General features: G+C 49.7%; 1 protein-coding gene across 1 annotated transcript in view; it reads left to right on the top strand.

The window, feature by feature from the left end:
- LOC147725955 (cytochrome c oxidase assembly protein COX18, mitochondrial-like) overlaps positions 1–25022 on the top strand; it is a 68575-nt gene that overhangs the window by 39396 nt on the left and 4157 nt on the right. The window contains exon 2 of the mRNA XM_086963402.1: positions 22500–22663. Coding sequence (XP_086819528.1) covers positions 22500–22663 — 164 coding nt within the window. The remainder of the gene's footprint in view (positions 1–22499; positions 22664–25022) is intronic.

Here is a 25022-nt window from a genome sequence, read left to right as displayed (position 1 = left end):
GGCGCTGCCGCGGCCCCCTGCAACCTACACCTTCGTCGGGACCTGCTGGCGCTGCCGCGGCCCATCCTCGTGAACCATCGTTCCTGCCTGTTGGCGCTGCCGCGGCCCTTCTCAAACGAGACTTATCATCCTAGCCCGCTGGCGCTGCCGCGGAACTCCAGAACTCCAAGCTCGAGGATTGTGAGCTACCCATCTTGCCACCCCCGTACCAGACCGGTACCAAGACTGTCCCGCTACCTTTTCCCCCTCAGACACTAGAATTGAGAGGACCCTCGTGTCCCGACCTCACTGTACCGTTGATAACTTTGCTTCAAGAATCGTATATAAAGAGTGTTGACCCCATCCTTGTGTGGTGTCCATCTGTGGGGGGGGAAGTTACTTGTCTGTACGATCGCTGGAGACGGCCCTCACCGGAGGCCTCTCCCCCTGTCCTCGGCCGACCCTCTGGGTCCCCGTCTAACATTGGTGGCCAGCGGCACGATCCGAACCAACGCGTAATCGTACAGAGAGTAACTCACCCCACGACTCAACCACAATGACAACCAAAGAGAGCAGATCCACAGAAAAATTCCAGATGGAGAAATTAGAAGAGTACAACCACAGAGAGCTAAAACAATTTTGCATAGAACTAGGCATTGCTACCACAGGACTGAGCACGAAAGAAGACTTCAAAAAGGCCCTAGAATCTTGGGCGGAGACGGGTACGACCGTACCCCAAAACCAAAACCTCGAGGCGCCAGAAACGAGCACCACTCCGACAGAAGGAAGGAGATCGGGTCTCTCCCCGGAGGAGATCCGAGAACGAGAGAAAAGCAGACTCCATGAATTAGAGTTGGCACGACTTCGGTTGGACGGAGAACTGAAATTGGCGGAACAGAAGATAACATTGGAACACTTGCGGCTCCGAGAGGAGCGGGAAGAGAAGCAAAAACAGAGAGAGTTAGAAGAGAAAAAACTGGCCTACGAACATGAGCGCAATCTAGCAGAATTCGGAAACAAAATAAAGATCTCGGGGTGCCCGAGCGCCCGAACACTCCTGGCACTACAGACCCAAGGATGTCGTCAGAGAATATTATCGGAACGACGATATCCAGCAATGGTTCAAAGCCTACGAGATAGCCATGACCTCCCACCGGATTTCGCGAAGTGACTGGGGAGCCGGGTTATGGGGGAGGTTCGTCAACGAAGGGCGCGACGCCCTGCTGCAACTGCCGGACCATCAGATGACGTCCCACGACCACATGAAGGCAGCCCTCCTCACTCGGTACGGACTCACGCCCGAGATGTACCGCCAGCGGTTCCGCGACTGCAAACGGATCCCGGGTACAACTTGGGTGGAGTACGTGAACTTTTTCAGCAGAGCATTTGAGGGGTGGATCAAGGGCAGCCAGGTAACCACCTACGAACAACTCTTTAACCTCATTGTGTGGGAGCACCTCTCCAACAATTGCTTCGTCGAGCTCAGGCAGCACCTCCTCGACAGTAAACTGACTGAACCTCGGCAGCTCGCCGCCGAAGTTGACCGATGGGAAAGCACTCGAGTTGCCCGAAGCGGGCCCAGCGAGCCAAACAGAACCAACCAAGGTCCCCATCGCCCCCGAGGAGGAGGAGGCCAGGGTTGGGGCAGAGACGCCGCCCCAGCGGCTCCCGCCAGTAACACCCCGCCCCCGGCCGACAGGGGAAACCCCCCGATGCGTCCGGGGTTCCGAGCCAACGTTACTTGCCACCGGTGCCAGCGGACCGGCCACTTTGCCAACGACCCTAATTGCCCAAAGAACCAGAATCCTATACCCCGCCAGGTCGCTGCCGCCGCCCTGGGAGAAGAGCAAGCCCCAGGGGATTATGAAGAATACGAACAGGAACAGCCCGAGTGGGAACCAGCCGCCATGTCCCTGGTCTGCCTAGGGGAAAGAGATATGATTCCGCGGGCTCCCCTACCCGCCAATACGAGAAAATACAGCCAGTGGGTAAACATAAATGGGCGCAAGGCTGAAACCCTACGCGACACCGGGGCCAGTGTGACGGCAGTCCGCTGTCATCTGGTAACCCCGGAGCAGATCCTGCCAAACGTCCTTTGCCCCGTCCGATCAGCCGACAACTCAGAAAGCCTGTGTCGGATGGCCTGCATCCCCTTCGAGTGGGGAGGAGTGTCCGGAATGCTGAAGGTGACTGTCCGCGATGATGCCCCAGTGGACTGCCTCCTGGGGAACGACCTCGAAAGTTCCCCCTGGGCAGCCGTTGAAAGAAGAGAGCACCTGGGGATGTTAGGCCTCCCTGAATGGGCCTGCATAACGACCCGGTCCATGGCCGCCCGCGCCATCTCCAGTCCCGAAGAACCCGAATGGCCAGAACCTCCTCCCCCGATCGTCCCGGAGGGAGACGCCCTAAGTGCCAATCCCCCAGAACAAAACGGAGAAGGGCCCGTGCAACTCCAGGACCTTCCCGAACTGGCCCAGTGGCGGCAAGAGGGTGGTCCCACACAGGAACAATTCCGACAAGAACAGAAGACCTGTCCTCCCTCGAGGGACTCAGGCAGCAAGCCCTCGCCCAGAGCGCAGGAGACACCGCAGGGGCCTACTGGATTTATTGGGACAATGACCTGCTCTACAGCGAGCAAAGAATTGCTGAGCTGGGGGCCAGTCGGGTGCTGGTGGTGCCCCTCCGCTTCAGAGACTTCCTTTTGAACTTAGCGCACGATGTCCCCCTTGCTGGACACTTGGGACAAGACAAAACATACAACCGCCTGGTAACACACTTTTACTGGCCCAAAATGTGAAATGATGCCTCCAACCACTGCCGGGCCTGCCCCACCTGCCAGGCCAGCGGGAAGAGCGGCCGAAAGATTAAAGCACCCTTGCAACCCTTTCCCGTCGTCACCACCCCGTTCGAACGGGTGGGAATAGACATTGTGGGGCCCCTAGACCCCCGAACGGCACAGGGGCACCGGTTCATCCTAGTCCTGGTGGACCACGCCACCCGGTACCCCGAGGCCATTCCTCTTCGGACCGTGACAGCACCCGTGGTAGGCCGAGCCCTGATGGGGATCTTCTCTCGAGTGGGCTTCCCCCGGGAGGTCGTCAGCGACAGGGGCACAAACTTTATCTCAAAATACATGAGGTCTCTCTGGCAGCAGTGCGGGGTCACCTACCGGTTCACGACCCCTTATCACCCACAAGGAAACGGACTGGTCGAGCAGTTTAACCGTACTCTCAAGGGAATGATCATGGGCCTGGAAGAACCCCTACGTCGCCAATGGGACGTGCTGCTCCTGTGCCTCCTCTTCGCCTATCGAGAAGTTCCCCAGAAATCCCTCGGCTTCAGCCCCTTCGAGCTCCTGTGCGGACACCCCGTCCGGGGCCCCCTCAGCCTGGTCAAGGAAGGATGGGAGATGGCCCCCCAGAAGACCCCTCCGGACGTGTATAAGTATCTCCTGACCCTCCGCAACCAGACCCGGTGATTCAGGGAACTCGCCAAAGCCAACCTTGAGGCCAGTCAGGAGAACATGAAGAAATGGTACGATCAACATGCCTCCTCCATCGAGTTCGAACCAGGCCAGCAAGTATGGGTGATGTCTCCAGTCGAACCTTGTGCCCTGCAGGACAAATGGACAAGACCCTTCAAGGTGATAGAGCGCAAGGGCCCTGTCACCTACCTAATAGACATGGAGTCCCCCCAGAACCCACTCCGAGTCCTGCACGCCCTCCAGCAGGCCGGCCTCACCATCAAAGCCAGCAAATGTCAGATTGGCCAGGGGTCCGTGACCTATCTCGGACACCAAGTGGGGAGCGGTCTGGTGGCCCCCCTTCAGCTCAAGATCGCTGCCATCTAGTCCTGGCAACCTCCTGTCACCCAAACCGAGGTCCGAGCCTTCCTAGGGCTCACCGGATACTACCGGCGGTTTGTAAAGGACTATAGCAGCATTGTGGGGCCCCTCACAGAACTCACCTCCAAGAAAAACCCCAAAACCGTCAACTGGACTCCGGACTGTCAAGCGGCCTTCGAGAAGTTGAAGGCCGCCATGTGCACCGCCCCCGTGCTCCAGGCCCCCGACTACAGCCGGGAATTCATCGTCCAGACGGACGCCTCAGATCATGGCGTTGGGGCAGTACTCTTTCAACTCAACGCTGAGGGAGACGATCAACCAATGGCCTTCATCAGCCGACGCCTGCTGGCCCGAGAGCAGCGCTGGAGCACCATCGAGCGGGAGGCCTTCGCAGTAGTATGGGCCCTCAAGAAACTCCGGCGTTACCTCTTCGGTACCCATTTCAGGGTACAAACAGACCATAGACCCCTGCAATGGCTGATGCAGATGCGGGGGAGAACCCAAAACTGTTGCGATGGTCCATCTACCTGCAGGGGATGGACTTCACTGTGGAGCATCGCCCTGGCCAAGACTACGCCAACGCGGACGGCCTGTCACGCTTTTTCCGCCTCGGCGAGGAGAGTACCCAAGAAGATGGGTGACTCTCCCTGCCTTCAGCTGGGGGGGACGCATGTTGGACAGGCCTCGTGAAGGGGCCGCTCCCTCCCCGCATAATAAGACCCGAACACCGGCTCTCCCGGTGTCACCAGAAGAACCACCCCGGCAACCCACAGAAGCAACCCGCAACCTGTCCCCAACGGGACGCCTGCTCCCGAACACCACGACATCGGCCGGCCCGGGCCACCTTGAGCAGCAGTGCCCCGGCCCAGCCGCCATCTTGGACACTGCACCACGAGGCCGCGTGGCCTCAGCTCGACCCCAACCCTGGGCCTGGCCAGGCCCCGACATCGAGGCACCACCATCCACCCAGGAGGTGAAGAGACCACTTGGCAAGTCAATGGGAGAAAGGAGTGTCGATGGCTCTCCCCCGCCAGGTGCCGATCGCCCCCGGCCTCCCCGGGCGCTGGCTCCACCCCCCTGCTGGGTGTCTGGACTCCCTCACCCCAGACCTCCCGACCTCCAAGCGTGAGGGTCCGGACATCAAAGGAGCCCAGACCTATAACTGGGGCAGCTCCAGAGCAGGAAGGCAGTTGTATCCTGGAGTCGAGAGACACCTTGAAGAACTTATCCTTGACGGACTGCTGGCGCTGCCGCTGCCCTGCCTTGTGAATCATCGATCCTGCCTGCTGGCGCTGCCGCGGCCCTTTGCAACCTACACCTTCGTGGGGACCTGCTGGCGCTGCCGCGGCCCATCCTCGTGAACCATTGTTCCTGCCTGCTGGCGCTGCCGCGGCCCTCTGCAACCTACACCTTCGTCGGGACCTGCTGGCGCTGCCGCGGCCCATCCTCGTGAACCATCGTTCCTGCCTGCTGGCGCTGCAGCGGCCCCCTGCAACCTACACCTTCGTCGGGACCTGCTGGCGCTGCCGCGGCCCATCCTCGTGAACCATCGTTCCTGCCTGCTGGCGCTGCCGCAGCCCTTCTCAAACGAGACTTATCATCCTAGCCCGCTGGCGCTGCCGCGGCCCGACCTTCCAGAACTCCAAGCTCGAGGATTGTGAGCTACCCATCTTGCCACCCCCATACCAGACCGGTACCAAGACTGTCCCGCTACCTTTTCCCCCTCAGAGACTAGAATTGAGAGGACCCTCGTGTCCCGACCTCACTGTACCGTTGATAACTTACTTCAAGAATCGTATATAAAGAGTGTTGACCCCATCCTTGTGTGGTGTCCATCTGTGGGGGGGAAGTTACTTGTCTGTACGATCGCTGGAAACGGCCCTCACCGGAGGCCTCTCCCCCTGTCCTCGGCCGACCCTCCGGGTCCCCGTCTAACACAGCCGATTTTGATCAATGAATACAAAGGTAGCGCTGTGACGACTTGATCAAAACAAACAAAAGATGTGGACTGATGTGTCGACGTTTCGGCCTTATACTTGACCAATCCTAGCAGAGTAACGTTCGTCGTGGCGTAGTCTCACGATCTCGTGAGACTACGCCACGACGAACGTTACTCTGCTAGAGGCTCTGGTGAACCAGGAAACCCTAATTCTGGATGCGGATCAATTACGCCATCTCAACCTCTCCAAGAATTAATTTCTATGCAGCAGACAGGTAAAACCTTGAATTGAGGGTCCTAAACGAACCACGTGGTCAACAACGATCAAGTGGAGACCCAGGAAGGGGTCACATTTTATAAAAGATTGTAAGTCCTGATGATGGCCTTAAGGATTGGTCAAGTATTAGGCCGAAACGTCGAAATTTATAAGTTCTAAATTTGACACAAACAGGTACAAATTGATTGAAGGTGGTACAAAGAATCTTTTTCATACCAACCTCCTGTTTTCAGAATATAACTAAATAATAATTCCCTTGTAAGCACCTTTGTCTATAACACAGATTGAACACAGCCACCATCAGGGAAATGGAAGCCATGGCAGGAAAGACCCAGCTCAAGCAATCTGCCACACAGTTGTCCTTCCCCAGGAGATAGATCTCCCTCAGTGACAACACTGCCCTTTTGGCCCAGGACAGGTTCCCTTTGAGCTAGGAGCCAAAGGGAGCGCACCCTGATGATTGAGGTAGCCCATCACCACCTGATTGCCCGTTCAGACCAGAACATGATTCCCCCTGAAGGACTGGTGGCTCAGTGGACTAAAGCAGCCACTGCAGGGCCCCTGCAGGGGCCTGTGTTTGACCTCTTGGTCACAGGTTCAAATCCCGGAGGGTCCACTCAGTATTTCATCCATTTGAGGTCAAATTTGGATTGTGACTTTTAATTTACTGATTGTTGCTGCTTACCTGCTCGCGCTCCCCCGGATCCTCCCGATCCTCCTTTGCAGCCGATTAGGTGCTGTTTGGATACGGGTAAAGGACTGGACTAACACGGAGCCGCCATCTTGGGGGGGGGTTTCAGGGTCGGCGGGCTAGCTGTAGGGGCATCACCTGGCCCAAAGGTATATATTGCGTGCCAGAACACTCACCTGCACCTCAGGGGACTCCTGAGGCGAAAGCCGGGACCCCGTCTAGAAATTGTTTTTAAAATGAGAAAAATTGTGCCAAATTTGGATTGCGACTTTTAATTTACTGATTGTTGCTGCTTACCTGCTCGCGCTCTCCCCGATCCTCCTGATCCTCCTTTGCAGCCGATTAGGTGCTGTTTGGATCTGGGCAAAGGACCGGACTAACACGGAGCCGCCATCATGGGGGGGATTTCAGGGTCGGCGGGCTAGCTGTTGGGGCAACACCTGACCTAACCACACTTCTATAATATGAGCTCCGCTGCCCGGCACGCCAAAGGCAAGCCCGTCTGTGGCCGTCGGCTCCAGACCGAGCCGGGAGGCAGTAGATGCTGCTCACGACACCATAAGGGATCAAGCCTCTATGCATTATACCTATACCGGAGCAGAGCTATGCAATATAGGTTCCGTCACACCCAGCAGGCATGGGCTGGGAAGTTGTTGTAATGCCTCATTCCCTGCCATGCTGGAGGGCCCTGAATCGTGCATCTCATGCTGTTTTCAAAGCCTCCAGGGGGACCTACCTATAACTGACTTACAAACCAACCCCCTCCAAAACCAGCTGAACCCAAACTATTTTCTGTGCAATGTTCGATTTCTCGTAAAACACTCCATAGAGATCTGGGACATGATTTCCACCCTCTCCCCAGACTTATGCTTCCTAACAGAGACCTGGCTAACCCCTACCAATCTACCGCCCATTAATCTCGCAATACCAGCGGATTATAAATGTATTCATCTTGACAGAGCGTGGAAGTCAGGGGGTGGTATAGGAATTGCCTTTAAAAATCATCTTAAAGTGCAATGGATTTCTTCCATCTGCAATGACCTCATGGAACTAGGCATTTTTAAAGTGTCTGTGTCCCCGTCAATATCCTGGAACGGGGCATTAGTTTACCAACCACCTGGTCCCAAATCCAATTTCTCCACTGCCCTGACAGAACTCACTGCCATGCAGACTTTGGCTTCTAGCAATGTTATCCTTCTGGGAGACTTTAGTTTCCATGGAGAGGATATGATAAACCCAGAAGTAATGAAGCTCATCTCTAATCTGAGCGATATCGGACTTTCACAGAAGGTGTCCGGCCCTACTCACACAGCAGGCCATACCTTGGATCTTATTTTCACTAGCTCATAACAGCTAAGAGTATTCCAGCCGCTCCCCCTCATCTGGGAAGATCATTGCTTGATCCAATTCTCCCTTTTGCTCCAATCCGGGCCAAAACATAGGATTCATCGTATGCAAAAAAAGGTAACAAAAAAAGGCCATGGCATAAATTAACACTGGATACTTTCAATCAGACATTTACCCAAGTCTTCTCTGATTTAGAGCAAAATGGCCAAGACCCTACAGCCATGCTATTCAGTTTCAATTCTGCCTTAATTAAAACATTTGACGTAGTTATTCCTTTAAAAACCATCAATTCCTCTTCGAGGCGGCCTCCTGCCCCTTGGTACTTTGGCAAATTAAAAAACTTAAAGTCCATGTGCAAAGCACATGAGAGAAGATGGAGAAGGACAAAATTATCCGAGGATAAGAGTGCCTATAAAGCGTCATTATCCCACTGTCATCAATCAATAAAAATTGCCAGATGCTCTTACCTTCATAGCCAAATTGAACAATCCGGAAACTCTTCTAAAACCTTATTTGACATTGTCAAGGATTTCTCTTCCCCCCCTAGCATGCAAACAAGCTCCGCTTGAATCCGAAATACTATGTGACTCTCTAGCAAATTTTTTCTATGAAAAAATGACCAACATTTATGATAACTTTCCGGCCACCTATATAAATAACCCCAGTATAAAAACAAATTTGAAAAATTCTACTATAGGTACTCTTAATCAGTTTGAGATCCTTTCACTTGCCGATACAAATAAATTACTGCTAGCAGCTAAATCTGGCTCACCAGCAGATTTATGCCCACCTAGCATTATGGCTCTCCAACATGCGCCCCCATAATAAAAAAAATTCTCAACGCCTCCATTCTTACTGGCCTCATCCCTAGTACCTGGAAAGAGGCCTATGTCCGCCCCATCCTAAAAAAGCCATCAGCGGATCCCCAGGGGCTCAGCAATTACAGGCCAATATCCCTGTTACCCCTGCTTGGAAAAATGTTGGAATACGTAATAAACACATAACTCAGTCAGTACCTGGAATCTAATGATATGCTTGATCCATCCCAGTCGGGCTTTCGCCCCGGCTTCAGGACAGAAACAGACATTTTGGCTGTTACTGATTTGCTGAGACTCCCCCTCAATGCCGGAGGATCTTCCATCTTGATCCTCCTAGATCTCTCCGCAGCATTCTCTCCGCGGAGAGATTGTTTGAGTGTGGTATCGGGGATATAGCCTTGCAGTGGCTGAGGAATTTTTTAACGGACAGATGGCAAACCACCACACTAGGACTGTTTGTCTCCCACAAAAAATTCTTGTTGGACAAAGGGGTGCCCCAGGGTTCTTGCTTAAGTCCCACCCTCTTTAATATATACCTGGCCCCCCTAGCTAAGATAGTCCAAACTTTCGGCTTCGAGATAGTCGTGTACGCCGATGTTACGCAGCTGCTGTTTCCAATAGGCCAAAATACCACTGATGAGAAACTATGTTTTTCGGGTGGAATGTTAGCTATTGCGGACTGGATGAGGGAGCGCTGTCTTCAGCTCAATCTGGGAAAAACTGATCTTATGATCTTAGGCAAAGATGCCCCTTGGACATCCGATTGGTGGCCTCCCCAATGAGTGAAGCCCCAACTCCGTCTTCCTCAGTGAAGAGTTTAGGAATTCAGCTGGACTCAAAGCTTACCATGAAAGACAACGTTAAGAACATTGCAGGGTCCTGTTATTATAGCCTGCACCTACTACGCAGAATTCTCCCTCATATACCACTTAAACATCGTAGAACTGTGGTTCAGGCAATGGTTATTAGTCGGCTTGACTACGGAAACGCCCTGTTGGCTGAAGGGAGCAAAACTTCAGGTAATACAGAACACCGCCGCAAGAATGGTCTTAAATCCCTCCCCCTGCTCAGACAACTGCACTGGCTACCGGTGGGAAAAAGACCATTCTTTAAGGTCTGTTGTCTCTCCTTTAAAGCACATAAAGGTTGGGGACCATGCTATCTTCAAAATAAACTCTTCAAACAAATATGTGAATGCAATCTAAGATCAAATTCTTTGGCTCTCTTGAAGGTCCCACGTATCCGGTTAACTCGTACAGGTGGCAGAGCTTTCTCTTATATTGCCCCTAAATACTGGAACTCGCTACCTGTGGCCCTGCTAAAATCCACCTCTTATATGTCTTTCAGGAAACAATTAAAAGCTTTTCTGTTTTAAATTAGTTTTTTACAGAATTATCTTTCAGCTCCCCTTTTGGAATCCCCTTGGTAAGCGCTGAGATGCCCCCCGGTGAGTCATGCGCTATACAAGAAATCATAACATAACATAACATAACATAACATAAAATGAGTACCATTGAGTTGGGTAACAATAAACATCTGTTATTCAGCGCCAGGACTCCTTTGGGTAATTGTGCGCTTTACAAACACACCTGCTATGTTATGTTATGTTACTGGGGGAAACTCTAGACAAGCCAAAAGGATGGCCTTCTTCTCCCAAATGTTGGATGAACAACTCAAGCGCAGGTGATCCCACCAACCCTGCACTGTCCAGAAATCCAATGTTGCCCCCCCAACCCATGAGACTGGCATCGGTCGTAACCACACAAGAAGAGGACACCAGAAATGGAAGACCCTTGGAGAGATTGGAGTCCACCAACCCAGATTGGTCCGAATCTGCAGAAACACAACCACCGGCAGATTGTATTCCACAGAACAAAGAGGCCACTAGGACAAGAGATGGTTCATTAATGGGTATAGATGGAGACAATCCCAGGGTAGCACATTGATATTAGTTGACATCAACCCCTGAACCCTCAACCACTGATGGACAGGGGCATAATCCAAGGCCAGGAGATACCCTAGGTCCCTTATCAAGGGAAGAGGAGTAGCGCAGCGTCCAGCGCAGCTGACTTCAGAACCCGGGGCTCATGGTTTGATCCCCTGCACCGGCAGCAGATCGCCCAGCACCATGTGACTCTAGGCAACGGCTCGCTTAATCTTCATGACGGCCCCAAGTGCCTTGACACCCTCGGGTAATTGTTTGCGCTGTACAAATACTGTACGTTTACAAATACTGGACCTTTACACGGTAGCCCTCCTTTCCACAGGCAAGTACACCATCCCCTTGACAATGACCAGGTGACCCCTGAGGCACATCAAGTCCTGGGCTGGCCCAGGTGGGATTTCTTGTGGTTGATCAGGAAGCCATGATGGTCCTGGACCTTGCATACCCTCTGGATGTGAAGACTTCCCTTAGGAAAAGAAGATGTAGAAATCATTCAGTTATCAAGGTACAGGAACACCTGAATCTCTTCCCTGTGCAGGATCCCGACCAAGGGGGCCCACTCCCTTGTGAAAACCCTTGGGGCAGAAACAAATTAAAGAGGAGTACCTGAAATTGGAAGTGCTTGTCCAAATAGCAAAAACCGGAAGAAACTGTGAGATGAAGGGTGGATGGGCACATGGAGGTATGTATCCAACAGATCCAAGGAAGCCACCACGTACCCCTGCACCAGTAATTAAAGGATTTCCTGGAAAGAGAGCATTTTAAATATAACCACATGGATAAAATAATTCACCCTCTTCAAAGTAGAGAGAGGAGTTGGCCTAACGGCAAAGGCGGTCGACCTCGAATCTGGGGAACTGGGTTTGAGTCCAGGCAATGACGCTGAACATCCTGTGATTCTGGGCAAATCACTTAATCTCCCCGTGCCTAACAGAAATGAATGTGTGTCCTCATGTAACGTAACTGGTGCTATGTAAAGTGCTCTGATACCCTATTCGGGTCAAGTTCGAGCTATACAAAACTATGCAAAAACATCCAATACTGGGAGCAAGTCCCAGAAACAGGATGGAGTAAACTCCAAGACCCCTCTGACAAGCTGAAACTGGATGAATGACACCTTTGTCAAGGCGATCCAGAATGCTTGCCAATAGTCCCACCCTCTTTTGTGTTGCAGAAGGCAGTGGGGTGAAAATGAAAGCGTCTGAAGGGAGGGAGTCAAAAACAATCGAGTATCCTTTTTTCACAATCAGCAGAGGCCACTGATACAAAACTGAGCCTTTCCAGGCCTAGGCAAAATATAACAGTCGCACCCCTACCGTAGTCCTGACAGCCGGGACCTGTGGATAGTCTGGATTTGGACACAGGGTAGAGTCAACTTGCTGGGAACGGGATTTTTTAGAGAACGGGATGCCCTAGCTGCTACCCAGTCCTCAAAACGGTATGCCCTAGGTGTAGAAGGAGGAGCAAAAGCCCTCTTGAGACTAAAGAAATGGCCTTAAGAAAGATGGACTGGTTTACAACAGCTTCCTGTCTTCAGTGTGTTTTTTCACCATATTCTTCAGGGAGGAACCAAAGAGTTTGGTCCCTGAAAAAGGCAGGGCCGTCTGTGCAGCGCCCACCTTCCAAAGACTCAGCCACAACTAATGATGAGCCTGAATAGCCGCACCCCGGCTGCCGCACCCCCAGGTACCGAAGGAAATATCTGACAACACCCGTGTCTGTTGCTCCATGACCACTAGAGTAGACAGAACATCAGCCCCCTGCTCTAACAGCTTGGCCAGCGATTGAAAGTCCTTCATCAAAGACTGGACAGTATATGCCAAATAGGGGGAAGAAGTTGGCTGCCACATAGGAACGCTTTACTGCCGCCTTGACTGTCTTATCGACAGGATCCAAGGGAGAGGCATCCTCCAAAATGATGGACCCATGGAATGCGAGTCCTGCCATCGGAGAATCAACCTTCACGGAAGATGGAAAATCCATGGCAAAATCCTGAATGGCGTAGCCCTTAGAGAGGTAACATGCTTGTCCACTTCCTGCCACTCATTGCCGATCACCCTCCTGACTGAGGGATGGAAGGGTAAGGACTCAGGCTCCCTCCTCTGATACTGCATGAAGAAGTCCTCTGCTAGCTCCTCCACTGGAGGAACCAAAAAGGCCATGTTGCCCTTAATGTGCTGTGGGATCTCCTTCAATTCCTGGCCATGCACATACTTTCCTCTAAGATCCTCATCCTCCCCCTCATCCTCAACCCAGGATGGAGGGTCCAGGCACTGTTGTTTGGGGAAGAGGGCAATTGCACTCCTTAAAGGCTGCCACCACCGCAGCCTGATTCATATATTGGATAGCCTGCAGAGACAGGGAATCAGCTGTTGCTTGAGAGCTTTGCCCAGCCTCCACCAGAGGATCATCAGCCGGCTCCATAGATTAGGCACACAATGGGACAACAGCAGGGAAAATATCCACTCAAGCGGTAACACGCAGTCTGTAAGAGGAATCACCTCTACTATCCACTTCAATAGCCAAACTATGTCATGAAAAACATTGTGCAGCGAAAACCAGCTGGCAGCACACGTTGCTAGGCACCCAATCAAGCGGGTATCCGGCTGTGTGAGACTCCGCCTCTTGGGGATTTAATAGGCAGGAAGACAGGAGGTCATAAAGACCTCCAATCACCTCACCGCGGTATTGGGATAAAACACGTGTAAGCGAGCGTCTCGCATCTCATGCAGGCAAAACAGCAGCTGGCTAGAGCCGGAGATGATCTGCTTGGGAGGCATGAACCGTGCCTCGCTGTTACTCGGCTGTGACCAGAGCTTCAACAGGAGCCAGGCAGCCAAGAAGTTCACCCTGAGCCACCGCATGCTCATGTCTCAGCTGGAGCCAAGACGCAAGCAAAACATGGGATAGGCCGACAGCAGCCACTAGTGCAGGGCTGAAACCACTTCCGGCCAGACCCCAAAGTCCGCTTGTGCAGAGCTTCAAGATAGCAGATCTCCATACCCCAGAGTCTGCTAGAGCAGGGCATAAATCCACAAGGCATGGGGGTGGGGATAACCCCAGGAAATGAGCCTGTTTGGACAGTGCCTCCTCCTCAGGGTCGTTGGTCCTGCTAGAGCAAGGCCTGGGACTGACCTGAAATGCAGTGCAGAACAAAAAAAAAGGAAGTGGAGTGGGCCAACACTCCCCTTATACTGGATCAAGGGTGATGGTGGTCGGCCATGTTGATGCGGGATGGGATGCTGAATTGCTTTGGAGGGTTCTGGTGTGGTGCTGAAGCTCAATTGTAACTCTGGTGGAGAGGAAGACTTACGAGGAGATAATGACTGCCTGCTGTTCAAGCACATGTGTGTCGCAAACCCATTAATGTGTGATGTAACAGTCTCACTTGTAGTAACACATACGACCAATGCTAGCCATTATACACAAATGACTAGTTTTGGATAGGCATCAATGTGAGGAACAAGTGCCTCTTCATATGCTCTGGATCATTAATATCAAGACAATACAGATTGCCTACAGCCAACTGCACAACACAGATCACATCCCACAGCTATATGGTGTTGAAAGGAACACTAAATCATGCAACATGGTACATTTGCTGATCAACTAGCAATTTCGGCAAAAATATTACCACCTTTCTTCGCAAGCGATAATATTTTTCATAGCCGCCATGGAAAACACTCACAAAATACATATATCCACAGGGAAATATTCCCACTTACCCCTTAGAGGCTAAAATTGAATCTCAAAGTCTAAAAATGGGTGCAAACGCCCAGAAAGTGATGTCATTCTGAATTATTTCCATGGAGGAGTACTGTACACTTTCATTTTCTCTTTCAACCACACTCTTGGGGCCCCATTAGGATGTCAGGCAGATCGCCACCGCCATGCGGGCGGTGGCGATCCACCCGACATTCTGCCCCGCCCACCACCTATTTCCCCCCGCCATATCACTATGGCGGGGGGGGGACCCCGGCGGACGGAAGGACTCTCCGCCGTTTTTCCACCCGGTCAAGGAGTTGACCGGGCCGAAAAGGGTTTCATATGGTGGCGGTGTCTGTTAGACGCCGCCATCCATATTAGGGTGTGAGCGATGACATGCTTTTCCGTGGCGGCAATGCCGCAATTGAAAGGCATGCGGGAATGTGTTGTGGGGGCCCAATGCGGGCCCCCAGGGACTCTCGGGGGATGGGGGGTACCTATGATACTCCCCTGCACTTCACTGTACAACATGGCAGGTACCGCAAGGTGCCTGTCACGTTGTGCATTGAAGTGCACAATGTGCATTTTTAGCATTGCTGCAATGTTATAAATGCGGGATGCGCCCGCCAGTGTGGCGGGCTCATCCTAATGGCCCCCATGGGACCGCCGCCCTTATGGCCCCCTTAGTGTCTGTTGAGAGTTTTGGAGGTGTTGCGAGGTGTCTGCTGGTGTTGGTGTGTTAGTGAGTGGTTCTGTGCCTATTCTACTGACCCTGATGAGTCCTGTGTCTTTGTCCTTACGTGTTCTTTGCATCTTCGTGATTATCTAGTTGGGTGTTTGTCTTAGGAGTATATTTGTATTTTTTATGGTTATTTGGGGTATTTTGGGGGGTTTATCTTCATATTAGTGTGTTTACTTGTGTATTTTGAGATGTTGGGTTAGGGTAGGGAGGGCAGGTTGTTCGAAGGGACATAGGAGGGCTACCTCTGGCTCGTCAATTTCTTTTTGTCACAGATGGAAATTCAACCTCCCGGCGAGATTTTTCCTCGTTTGCAATCATCAACATCAAGTTGACGAGTGCGAGCATTTAAAATCAACATCCCAGCAAGATTTCTTAACGCGGGGGGATCAGATTTCTCATTGCGAGTGGTCGCATATGCTCGCAACCGCTCACATTGAGAAACTGCCCATTCCCTTTGAGAAAGCTGCAGCTTGAGTAAAAATGTACTGAGTGGCAGAAAAGGAAAGGAGGAACCACTTGCGCTGTGCACTGTGCCGTTCGCAATGATTGCACAGTGAGGACAAGCATCCTGCACTGTGCAATCACCACAAAAAGCATCTTTCTATCAAACTCCGCCGCTTATGGAGCTCCGTGTAGTGCAGCAGAGTTTTTTCCACTTTGCGGAGTTCCGCATAGTGCAACTCACGAACTCCGCCCAGGGTTACCTTTCATACAACATTAAGGGTGAGAGGGGAGGGCATTGTTACACTGCTGAGCACATTCATTTTTACGCAGAACCATTTCCACAAGGGCAGCATGAATATGGGGGGAGTGTGTAATAGGTAAGACTGTGCAAAACATGTTTTAGAACATGTTCTGGACTCTGACGTGATCTATATCTCATCAATGTATGAGTTCAGAAGTATGCAGCATTGTGCGACACACTTAAAAAAACGCTAAAGGTCAATGATTGTTCATGTGCATGACTGCGATCCTTCCATCACATGAACTATCTTCTACTAAATTCAGACACCCTAGCACTATTGTGCAAGGGTGCCAGCCTTTGCGCTAGCATGAAGAGTTTCACACTGGCACAAGTTGAAAAGCAGTGCAGCAAAAAAACTTATGTTGAAATGCTGCAGCCCTGCGTTTCCATCCTGGCATTGCACAGTGTGATATAGAGAAAGCTAACAACGCACCACAAATCATCAAATTTGGTAGCTAAGTTTACTCCGATGTTTCTAATAGATGTATAAGATCAATTGTTTGTAGCAGTGTTGACGCCTACAAATTGATTGTGAATTGATGACATTTGATTTGTTATACGCTTCCATCATTGGGGCTTTGCTGGGGGCATCTATCCTCCTGCTGCAACACACTTGTAGGACTCCAGTCCCAGGGTGCAACTTTCGCTTTTTCCCCTTTCGATGCCAGCCTGCAGAACACGCTAGTGGTGCCAGGGTGCAACTAATTTAATTCCTGCTGCCACCGTCGAAGGGGAGGTGCCTATAATGCGCTCAAAGCTCTGCCTCTCCCCCCACAGTTTGGGATGTGCTTGGGCTGCTCCTGGGCAAAGCCCTGGCCAAGGCCGGGGCCGTCCTTGCACGTCATTGCCAGGAAGAGGCAGGGCAGGGCCACCCGCTTTGAGTTTGGTCTCCTGACATTTCTTGGGGATCAACTGCCGCTCCACTGTAACTTTTTTGTTTTTTTCTTGCTGGATTAGGAACAGGATTTGGGTCCTCATCCCCCTCAATTTAATTTTCTCTGCAGCTGTATTCTAATCTGCCCCCCGGTACTGAGTATTTAACGTAGTTTGTGGTTCGCCAACCATGTGCCGGCTATTTCACCTCACTGTTACCAATCATTTTTTCAAGCACTATACATTTGCTTACTGGAGGAGGCCATGATATAGAAGTTTGCTGCACTCGAGTCACCTTATTGGGTGGGTCATGGCCTCTAGAAAGCACACACTTTCCAGTCTGTTTAAAGTGTTGACAATCACTCCTGCTTTGCAACTGCTTTGTAAAGTGTTGGTAAGGCTTTATATTTTGATTGTCTATTGCTTTGGGTTGAGCCCCACTAAGGGATGGAGAAAATGAAAGCTGTGGATCTCTACCCAGTCTCCTGTCCGACTCGGGGTAGAGATCCTGGGGTATTGGACCAGTGTCAGGATACCTTACCTGACCTGGTAGGAGGGAGAGTGCCCAATGGGTGCCAGGCACTAGGGGCTACCCCACTCACTGTCTTTCTCCCAGGAGAGTAGGTGATCCCAAGAGGCTTCACCTGCTGCATTGGTTGAGGCCTGTCACCTCAAGCCCCAAAAGTGGAACACTAACTCTGCACTTAGCAAAATGTTCCCCCTGGTGGGCGCACCCTCAACTTGCTAGGCAGCATGCTACAGTAAGTCACTCAGGGCGACAATGTCATTCCCAGTTGATTCAGGGGCCTTTTTTTCAGGGACCCCATCAACCTCCACACCAGGAACATCAGGTGCTGGTTTCCCACACCCGTGACCATTTCTTGGCAGCTGTTTGGGCCATTGTTCCAGGCTCCAGACATCATTGGCGCCCTTCCCGGGCATCCATGGACCGAGTGGTCATACAGACCCACTGTGGCAATCCCATCATCTCCAAGGCAGACTTGAGCTCTACCTCCCTCCAGGTGGTGTCCTCCAGGACATTTCCTAACAGACAATCTAGATGCATGGCAGGGCTCACAGCAACTTCCAGAGAGCCTGAGACCCCCACTCCCCACTCAACGAGAACCAGAATCACCAGTAGATGGCTCGACGATTGCCGGCGACTATGGCTTGGTGGAATGTGTTCAGCAGGACCTGCTCTGTTGTCACCATTTGACACCTGACTGTCATACTGGTTCCTGTGTCATGCAGAACCTCTATCTGTTGTTTATTAATGGTGACCCACTGCCTTCACTTGGAAGTATTTTCAGGCATGTGGGCTTTTGGCACCAGTTCTCTATCTCCCCGGGAAAGGCGTCTGGATAGCTTGTGAAAAGAGATGCAGCATTTGAGGTAGGCTGGGCCAGGATTGTGTTGTGCGTTAAAGGTGTGAGGAGTTTGAATTGTGCACGCTTGTGTATCGGGAGCCAGTGGAGCTCATATAGGTGCATTATGGTGAATGTGCTGCATAGGAGGTTGAGAACAATTCTGGCTGCCAAGTTCTGAATTGTTTTCAGCCGTCTAGTGAGTGAATTGCTCATCTCGGCAAAGAGGGAGTTTCTGTAGCCCAACCTGCTAGTGCTTAGGGCGTCTGTAATCATTTTGCAGGTACCACTCAATAGTCATTGGGGGGGGGGGACAGGAAGTTGTGATGGTGTTGACTTGAATGATCATTTCACATTTTCTAACAATGATTCTGTGAGGTTCCTGGTGTAGGTGCTTGCAGCCGCGGCGGTAGTGGGAGTACCTGCCGGGCGGTGACGTGAGGAAGGGGAGGGGCAGGGTCAGGGGGATGTAATGTATGGATTATGGACCTTAACAGGTAAGTAAACATATAAATAAATAAAACGAATTTGCTGGGCACAGCACGGAAACCGCCCTTCTCACCATGGCTGAACATCTTCGCACAGTGATGGATGCAGGACAGACGGCGGCGCTAGTATTATTAGATCTTAGCGCCGCCTTCGATACTGTCTCCCATCCTATCCTGTTGCACCGCCTGGAGGAGATTGGAGTGGGTGGGGTCTGCCCTCCAGTGGTTCCAGTCCTTCCTCGATGGTCGTCTCTTCAGCGTTGCAATTCCGCCATTCCAGTCCAGTTTCCATCCTCTGAAACAGGGAGTGCCGCAGGGATACTCGCTGAGCCCCACGTTGTTCAATCTTTACGTGAGACCGCTAGCTGAGGTTGTCAGGCAGTGGGGTATGACAATGGTGTCATATGCCGATGACACCCAGCTAGCGGTTACCATCAGCGGGGATGCGGACCAGGATGCTCCCAGATTTCAGAGTGGACTTAGAGCGGTGGCAAGCTGGATGAAGGCCAACTGCCTCCAGCTCAACGCAAAGAAGACCGAGATCATGATCGTCGGTAGAAGGGCGGATCTCTGGGGGGACAGGTGGTGGCCTTCGGAGCTTGGGCCGGCCCCCCTTCCTGTGACGGAACTAAAAAACTTGGCAGTGTGGATGGATCCCACTCTCAGTTTTGTGGGACACACGAAGAAAACGGCAGCCTGCTGTTTTGGAATTCTCCGGGCTCTGCGTCCAGTCCTGAAGTTTTTTGACTCTCATATGCGGCAGCTGGTAATCCAGGCGACTGTTACATCGCACCTGGATTATGCCAGCTCTCTTCTGGTTGGCGCTAATCTGGCCGGAGTCACTCGCCTCCAACGAGTGCAGAATGCTGCCGCCAGAGCCATTGTTGGTCTTCCCAGATCTTGCCCTGTTTCCAGTACTCTAAAAGCGCTGCACTGGCTCCCGGTCAGAGCAAGAATCCAGTTTAAAGTGCTATGCCTGGCCTTTAAGATCCTAAAAGGCACGGCCCCTCAAACTCTTACGGGTCTTCTGTCCTGGTATGTCCCCACTCGACATTTGAGATCCTTGGGCCAAGTTCTTTCCATCACTCCACGATATAAGCTGTGCCGTATTGGTGGACGCTCCTTCCGGGTCAAAGCGGCCGAACTCTGGAATTCTCTCCCGGTGGAGATTCGGCTGCTTGAAGACCTTCTTTCCTTCCGCAAAGCGATAAAAACTTTTCTGTTTTAACCTTTTCTCTTCTTTTAGCTGTTGTGTTCCCTGTGGTTGTTGCGTGTTACCTTGACATGCGCCGGGACGCCCCTTCGCTGGGGCAGCTGTGCGCAGTACAAATCCACGTAACATAACATAACATAACATAACATTTCGTTGCGCGCACTGCATCGCATTTGGTACATGCAACGAAATTCGTTTTATTTATTTACATGTTTACTTACCTGTTAAGGTCCGTAATCCATACATTACTACCCCCCAACCTGCCCCTCCCCCTCCCAACGTCACCGCCCGGCAGGTACTCCCACTACCGTCCGCGGCTGGGTGCTTGAGGTTGATGCGCCTTTCCTTGTTTTTGAACCATAATATTGACCACTTTGGATATCGTGAGTGCAACTGTCCTCAATTTCTTAAGTTCCTGTGCAGTTCTTTCACATGGGCAACGGTATCTTAGCAGAGGTGTTATAATATTTGCAGGGGAACCCAACATAGCTGGAAGCATTGTTCACCTTTAAATCTTCAGTAGTATCTGCCACCCATTCAACACATTAGGGACCACCATTTTCTTTAAGTATTTACCCTGTTGTGATTTCAATTTACCGTCTTCTGAGTGTAAAACGTATTAAAAATCATTCTCCCTTACATCTATCGTTGTACGCAATTTCACTTCCTGATCCTTTGTATTTAACCCATGGTATTCCTCACCTGAACACCATAGGAATGTGACCAGTGGAAATGAACTCCTAACCTTTTAACAGTAAGGTCAGAAATCGATGTAAACCTTTACTTGATTGCAAAATCGATTCATGGTAAAATCCTTAATTTAAAGACTAGACTATGGGGGCAAATAATATTCCACATACCCTCAGATGTATCTATTTTCATTAAACAAAAGAATTTTAAAAAAAACAGATATGTCATTTGTGCTTGTAATGTGTTTCTCTAAAATGGTGCATCAATTTCTGAATATATAATTGATTTCCCTTGGTTAATGTACAGACTGCATGCCTGTGTCAGCATAGACATACCACCACTATTTATACCGAACAATCGTTTGGGTCAATCTTCTCAGACAGCTAAAATCACTTTGGGTAGTACTCCACCCTTTAGACTCTCATTGTGAAGTGTAATCAGAATTGTGTTTCTCTAGGTGCTTTAGCAGTCATTTGGATCTGCCTCTTGAACGCACATCCATACCTCGACGATGGTCATCCCGACAAATCCAACACACTTCCTTCATTCAAATTGGCATACTCAACACAGGTCATGTATTTCCAGCTACTGTCTTGGTGCTGGGTTTGTGAAATGTGTACCATTTTTCTAGGTGGTAGACATAATACTTATTCTAACAATATAGAGTATCAAATTCTACATCTAAATAATTGCCTACAAAATCTTCTCTTTCTCTAGTTAGGTGGAAAAGTTGCAGTCGCTGTACTTTAAAATGGTCTTCTGGAAAGGGCACCTGTTGTGTTTTCATCAGTTGCTGCCTGGCTTGTACTTTAAAGGGCCTTCTGTATTAGATGTCGAGTCCATTCATATCCCGATGTCACACACTCTTTCTTTTTCCTACCCACAAGTCTCATTAATGATTGGGTTTCTTTTCTATTTTCAATATAATGGTGTTATAATATATTGTCCAGTATCCAATAGAGACCTTTACAACAAAGGCTTGTACTGGTGATTACTATTCCAAGACACTTCAATTACTTAAGACCACCCTGAGCAGCCTACTAAAGGCCAAATGTGCCCTCACTTCTTTTATGTGAGTTTGAGAACATATAATTTTGTCACCTCATTCTGCTGGTGTGCCTTTGGTTCTGTAGATTTTTGTTCTGAAATGTCTCAATTTATTTTTTATTCATGCTGTGTCTTCAAAATATTCAAACCACTTGTTGTTCTAAGTGATTGTATGATACAGAAGTACTTTATATCATGTTGATTTATCTTATTGTTTCTGACACAGTCCGTGTTTCTACCAACACCTTGCTAGGACCCTTATCTCTCCTGCCGTTAGCTCACTACGTGTGCATAGGGTTGTTCTTGTGTCAGGGCTTGCTGAGATTGTGGCTTAGTTGCTAGATTTCCATGGGTGAACTGCCTCCCGGGTCTTATTGCTGCCTGACCAACCTAATCTCAGACCCTCCCACTATCTAGAGAATGTCCGGATCTCCCAACTAACTAGAAATTGTACAGTTATTAGAGTCTTCACTTTTATCTCACTAAACCTATTGCATCCTGCTCATTCATACGTGTTTCTATGTTTGCTCTGATGTTTGCCATACTACTACTGTGTGTGTGGTTTACAGAGGCTTTCTACTCCCACATGACAACCTGGGTGTCCGAACAACTGTTTGTCAGGGATAAAGGTTTGTGTTATAACATCTTTTCACATTTCTTACGTTTCCTAAGAAAAGGATCTTCTTTGTTTTGTTTGTTTACAGTGATAGATTTCTAAAACGTTTGTGTGTCTCTGAAATAAGTATAAATTATGAGCTATTTCACTGTTCGACCATTTTGCGTTCCTTTTAGGTTCCATTTCAGGAAAAATCTCCGAAGGATCATATCTGGTTTGTACGTCCGCGATAACTGTCATCCGTTCAAGGCCAGCCTCCTGATCTGGATTCAGATCCCAATGTGGGTCTTTGTTTCTTTGGCCCTCAGGAACTTCAGCATTCCTACTGCTAGCTTTGGAGGTAAGCCTTCATGAAAACGACTGCACTGGTAAACCTTAGCACATAGGGCTTTAAATAATACTTCACTTTAAATCATTTTGATGCTATGTTGGCTTTTTTAGGTTTGTAAGATGTGATGTGGAGTATGAGCTAGCTTCATTTGATGAATAAAAGGTGACATTTGAACATTTCTAAGGCACATTCGTCTCATGGGTTCCAAGTGTATCCTATGGTACTGTCAGGCGTCAACAGCAATTTAAAGCATTGTCTATATAGGTTGCCAACTTAATGCGGTATGTACACTAAGGCACATTGGCAGTCCATAATCCTCAATATGTCAGTCTTTGAACATCAAACAACCCCCTCCCAAAAAAACCCCCAGAAATGTTACTGGTCTTCATCAGACCAGTGTCGAGACAGTAGACAGAGCCATCCATGACAAAGTGTAAAAGTCAGCAATGGATTCTGGCATGTCAAAGAAAACCGAGGGTAAAGAATGTATCCCGAAGTGCAATGAATTCAAAGAAAAGGGGCACAAACAGTGGAGATCCAGGCAGAAGGGGAAGGAAGCCCCAGAATTCCCTGGATGGGCAGGAAAGGTAACATGGAGTGATGCTGCCCGTTGGGTAGAGATCCAGCCGCCAGTTGGGACATTGAGACACCGCTGCTGTGCCTTTCCCTTGATGATTATTGAAGTAAACTCGGATCTTGTAGCAGTATTCGCTCTACTTTTTGCCTGGATGCAACTTTAGCTGAATTGCCCAGGGTTCCTGAAATCATGTCCCCTAATGTCGGTGTTGTTCCCCAAAACAGGACAACTGGTCACTTGATCCCCAAGTGACCAGGCCTCCAGCACCTCTGTAAGTCCCTAGTGAGTGTTACCTCTGGTACCTAGGGCATAGGGACTAAAGAGGGTCCCTTAGAGCTGAGAATATTTTGTTCCACTCTAAGGGCACCCAGCACCAAACTCTTACAGACAGCCACCGCAGGCTTGACAAGGTGTTTGTAGGAAGCTGGCTCCGTAAATGATATTGCCACTAGGTGGTAATACCGTACACCATCCAGGGGTTCTCCAAAAATGTACAGGGCTCCATGTACAACCCAAAGTGCTCCATTAGTGGTAGTGTGGGCGGGCAGCCTTAACCCTAACACAGAGGAGTGTAAGACATTTATTGCACAACCGTGATCAATAATGGAGACGATGGAGACACAACTAGAGTAGAAGATCCAGACCAATTTTAGAAAGTTATACTTTGTTTGTATTTAATTTTAAGACCAAGATCTTCATAATAACGAACTTTTTAAATTTAAAATACTTCATTTTGAAAAATTGACATTTAAAAACTTTTCAACAAAGTCCAGTGTTATTCTTAGACCTTTCCCCATACTCTCCTTAAGTCAAGGACATTGGTCCTGTAAGTCTCCATGAAGTGCCTGAATGCAGTACATGTTTTTCCCCATAGGATAACATTGGGCACAAGATGCTGAAAAGCACCTCTGTACCCAGCCACACCAGTGCTGTCTGAGGTTACCTGTTGGTGCTGCCTTGGACCTTGAACTATACTTATGTTAAGTCCAGGAAATTGGTCCCACAAGTCGCTGTGAACTACCTGTATGCAGTTTTTGTTTTTCTTCCATACAATAAAACTTTGCTGCCTCTGAAAATTGCACTGTCACTTTTGAGACCAAAAAGTATTTCTATCTCCAAATGTATTTACCTGAGTTTGATAAACTTGTTGCCGAAACTTGTAAAGATAAGTTATTTTTATAAATTGGTCTGGGTCTCCTTATTGCCATGTGCATCATTTATTGACTGTGTGTGTATTGCAGAAGTCCAACACTACTCTGTTAAGCCCAAAGATGCTTGACCGCACCCCCATCACCCCAGAAGAGCTCCTTGTGATTGCTAGAGCAAACACCCTGTCCACTCATAAGGGAAAACCTGGACTCTTTGCACAGTATACCTCTTTTTGGTATACTATGTAAAGAGTCCGCTTCCTCCATTATGAACCGCCAGTACTCCTTAGTTACAATACCCAGAGGGAATTGTTAGCCTCTGGAGCCCGTGCATATAAACCCGTAGTAGCCATACCTGTATGTAAATACGCACTATATTTCCCTGATACTACTTACTATGTGTGATTCTCACAAACACCATGCCACTTTCACATTTCATCTTTTGGAGCAGTCTGCTAATATTACGCTTTACATGTATATTATGTTAAAGTGTACAATCTGCATTTTTATTTTTCAAATTCATAAATGCTTTTTAGGAGAATGTCCATTATTTTCTAACCTTAAACTTGTGTATGTGGTAATCATTACCATAGACAATTGGATGATTTACGCTTGCGTATATTATCGGTAACTGAGGTAACCC

Source organism: Lissotriton vulgaris, chromosome 3_1, assembly GCF_964263255.1.
Source record: "Lissotriton vulgaris chromosome 3_1, aLisVul1.2, whole genome shotgun sequence".
Lineage (NCBI taxonomy): Eukaryota > Metazoa > Chordata > Amphibia > Caudata > Salamandridae > Lissotriton > Lissotriton vulgaris.
Note: the sequence above shows the minus strand (reverse complement) of the source record. Positions and strands in the feature narration are given on the sequence as shown.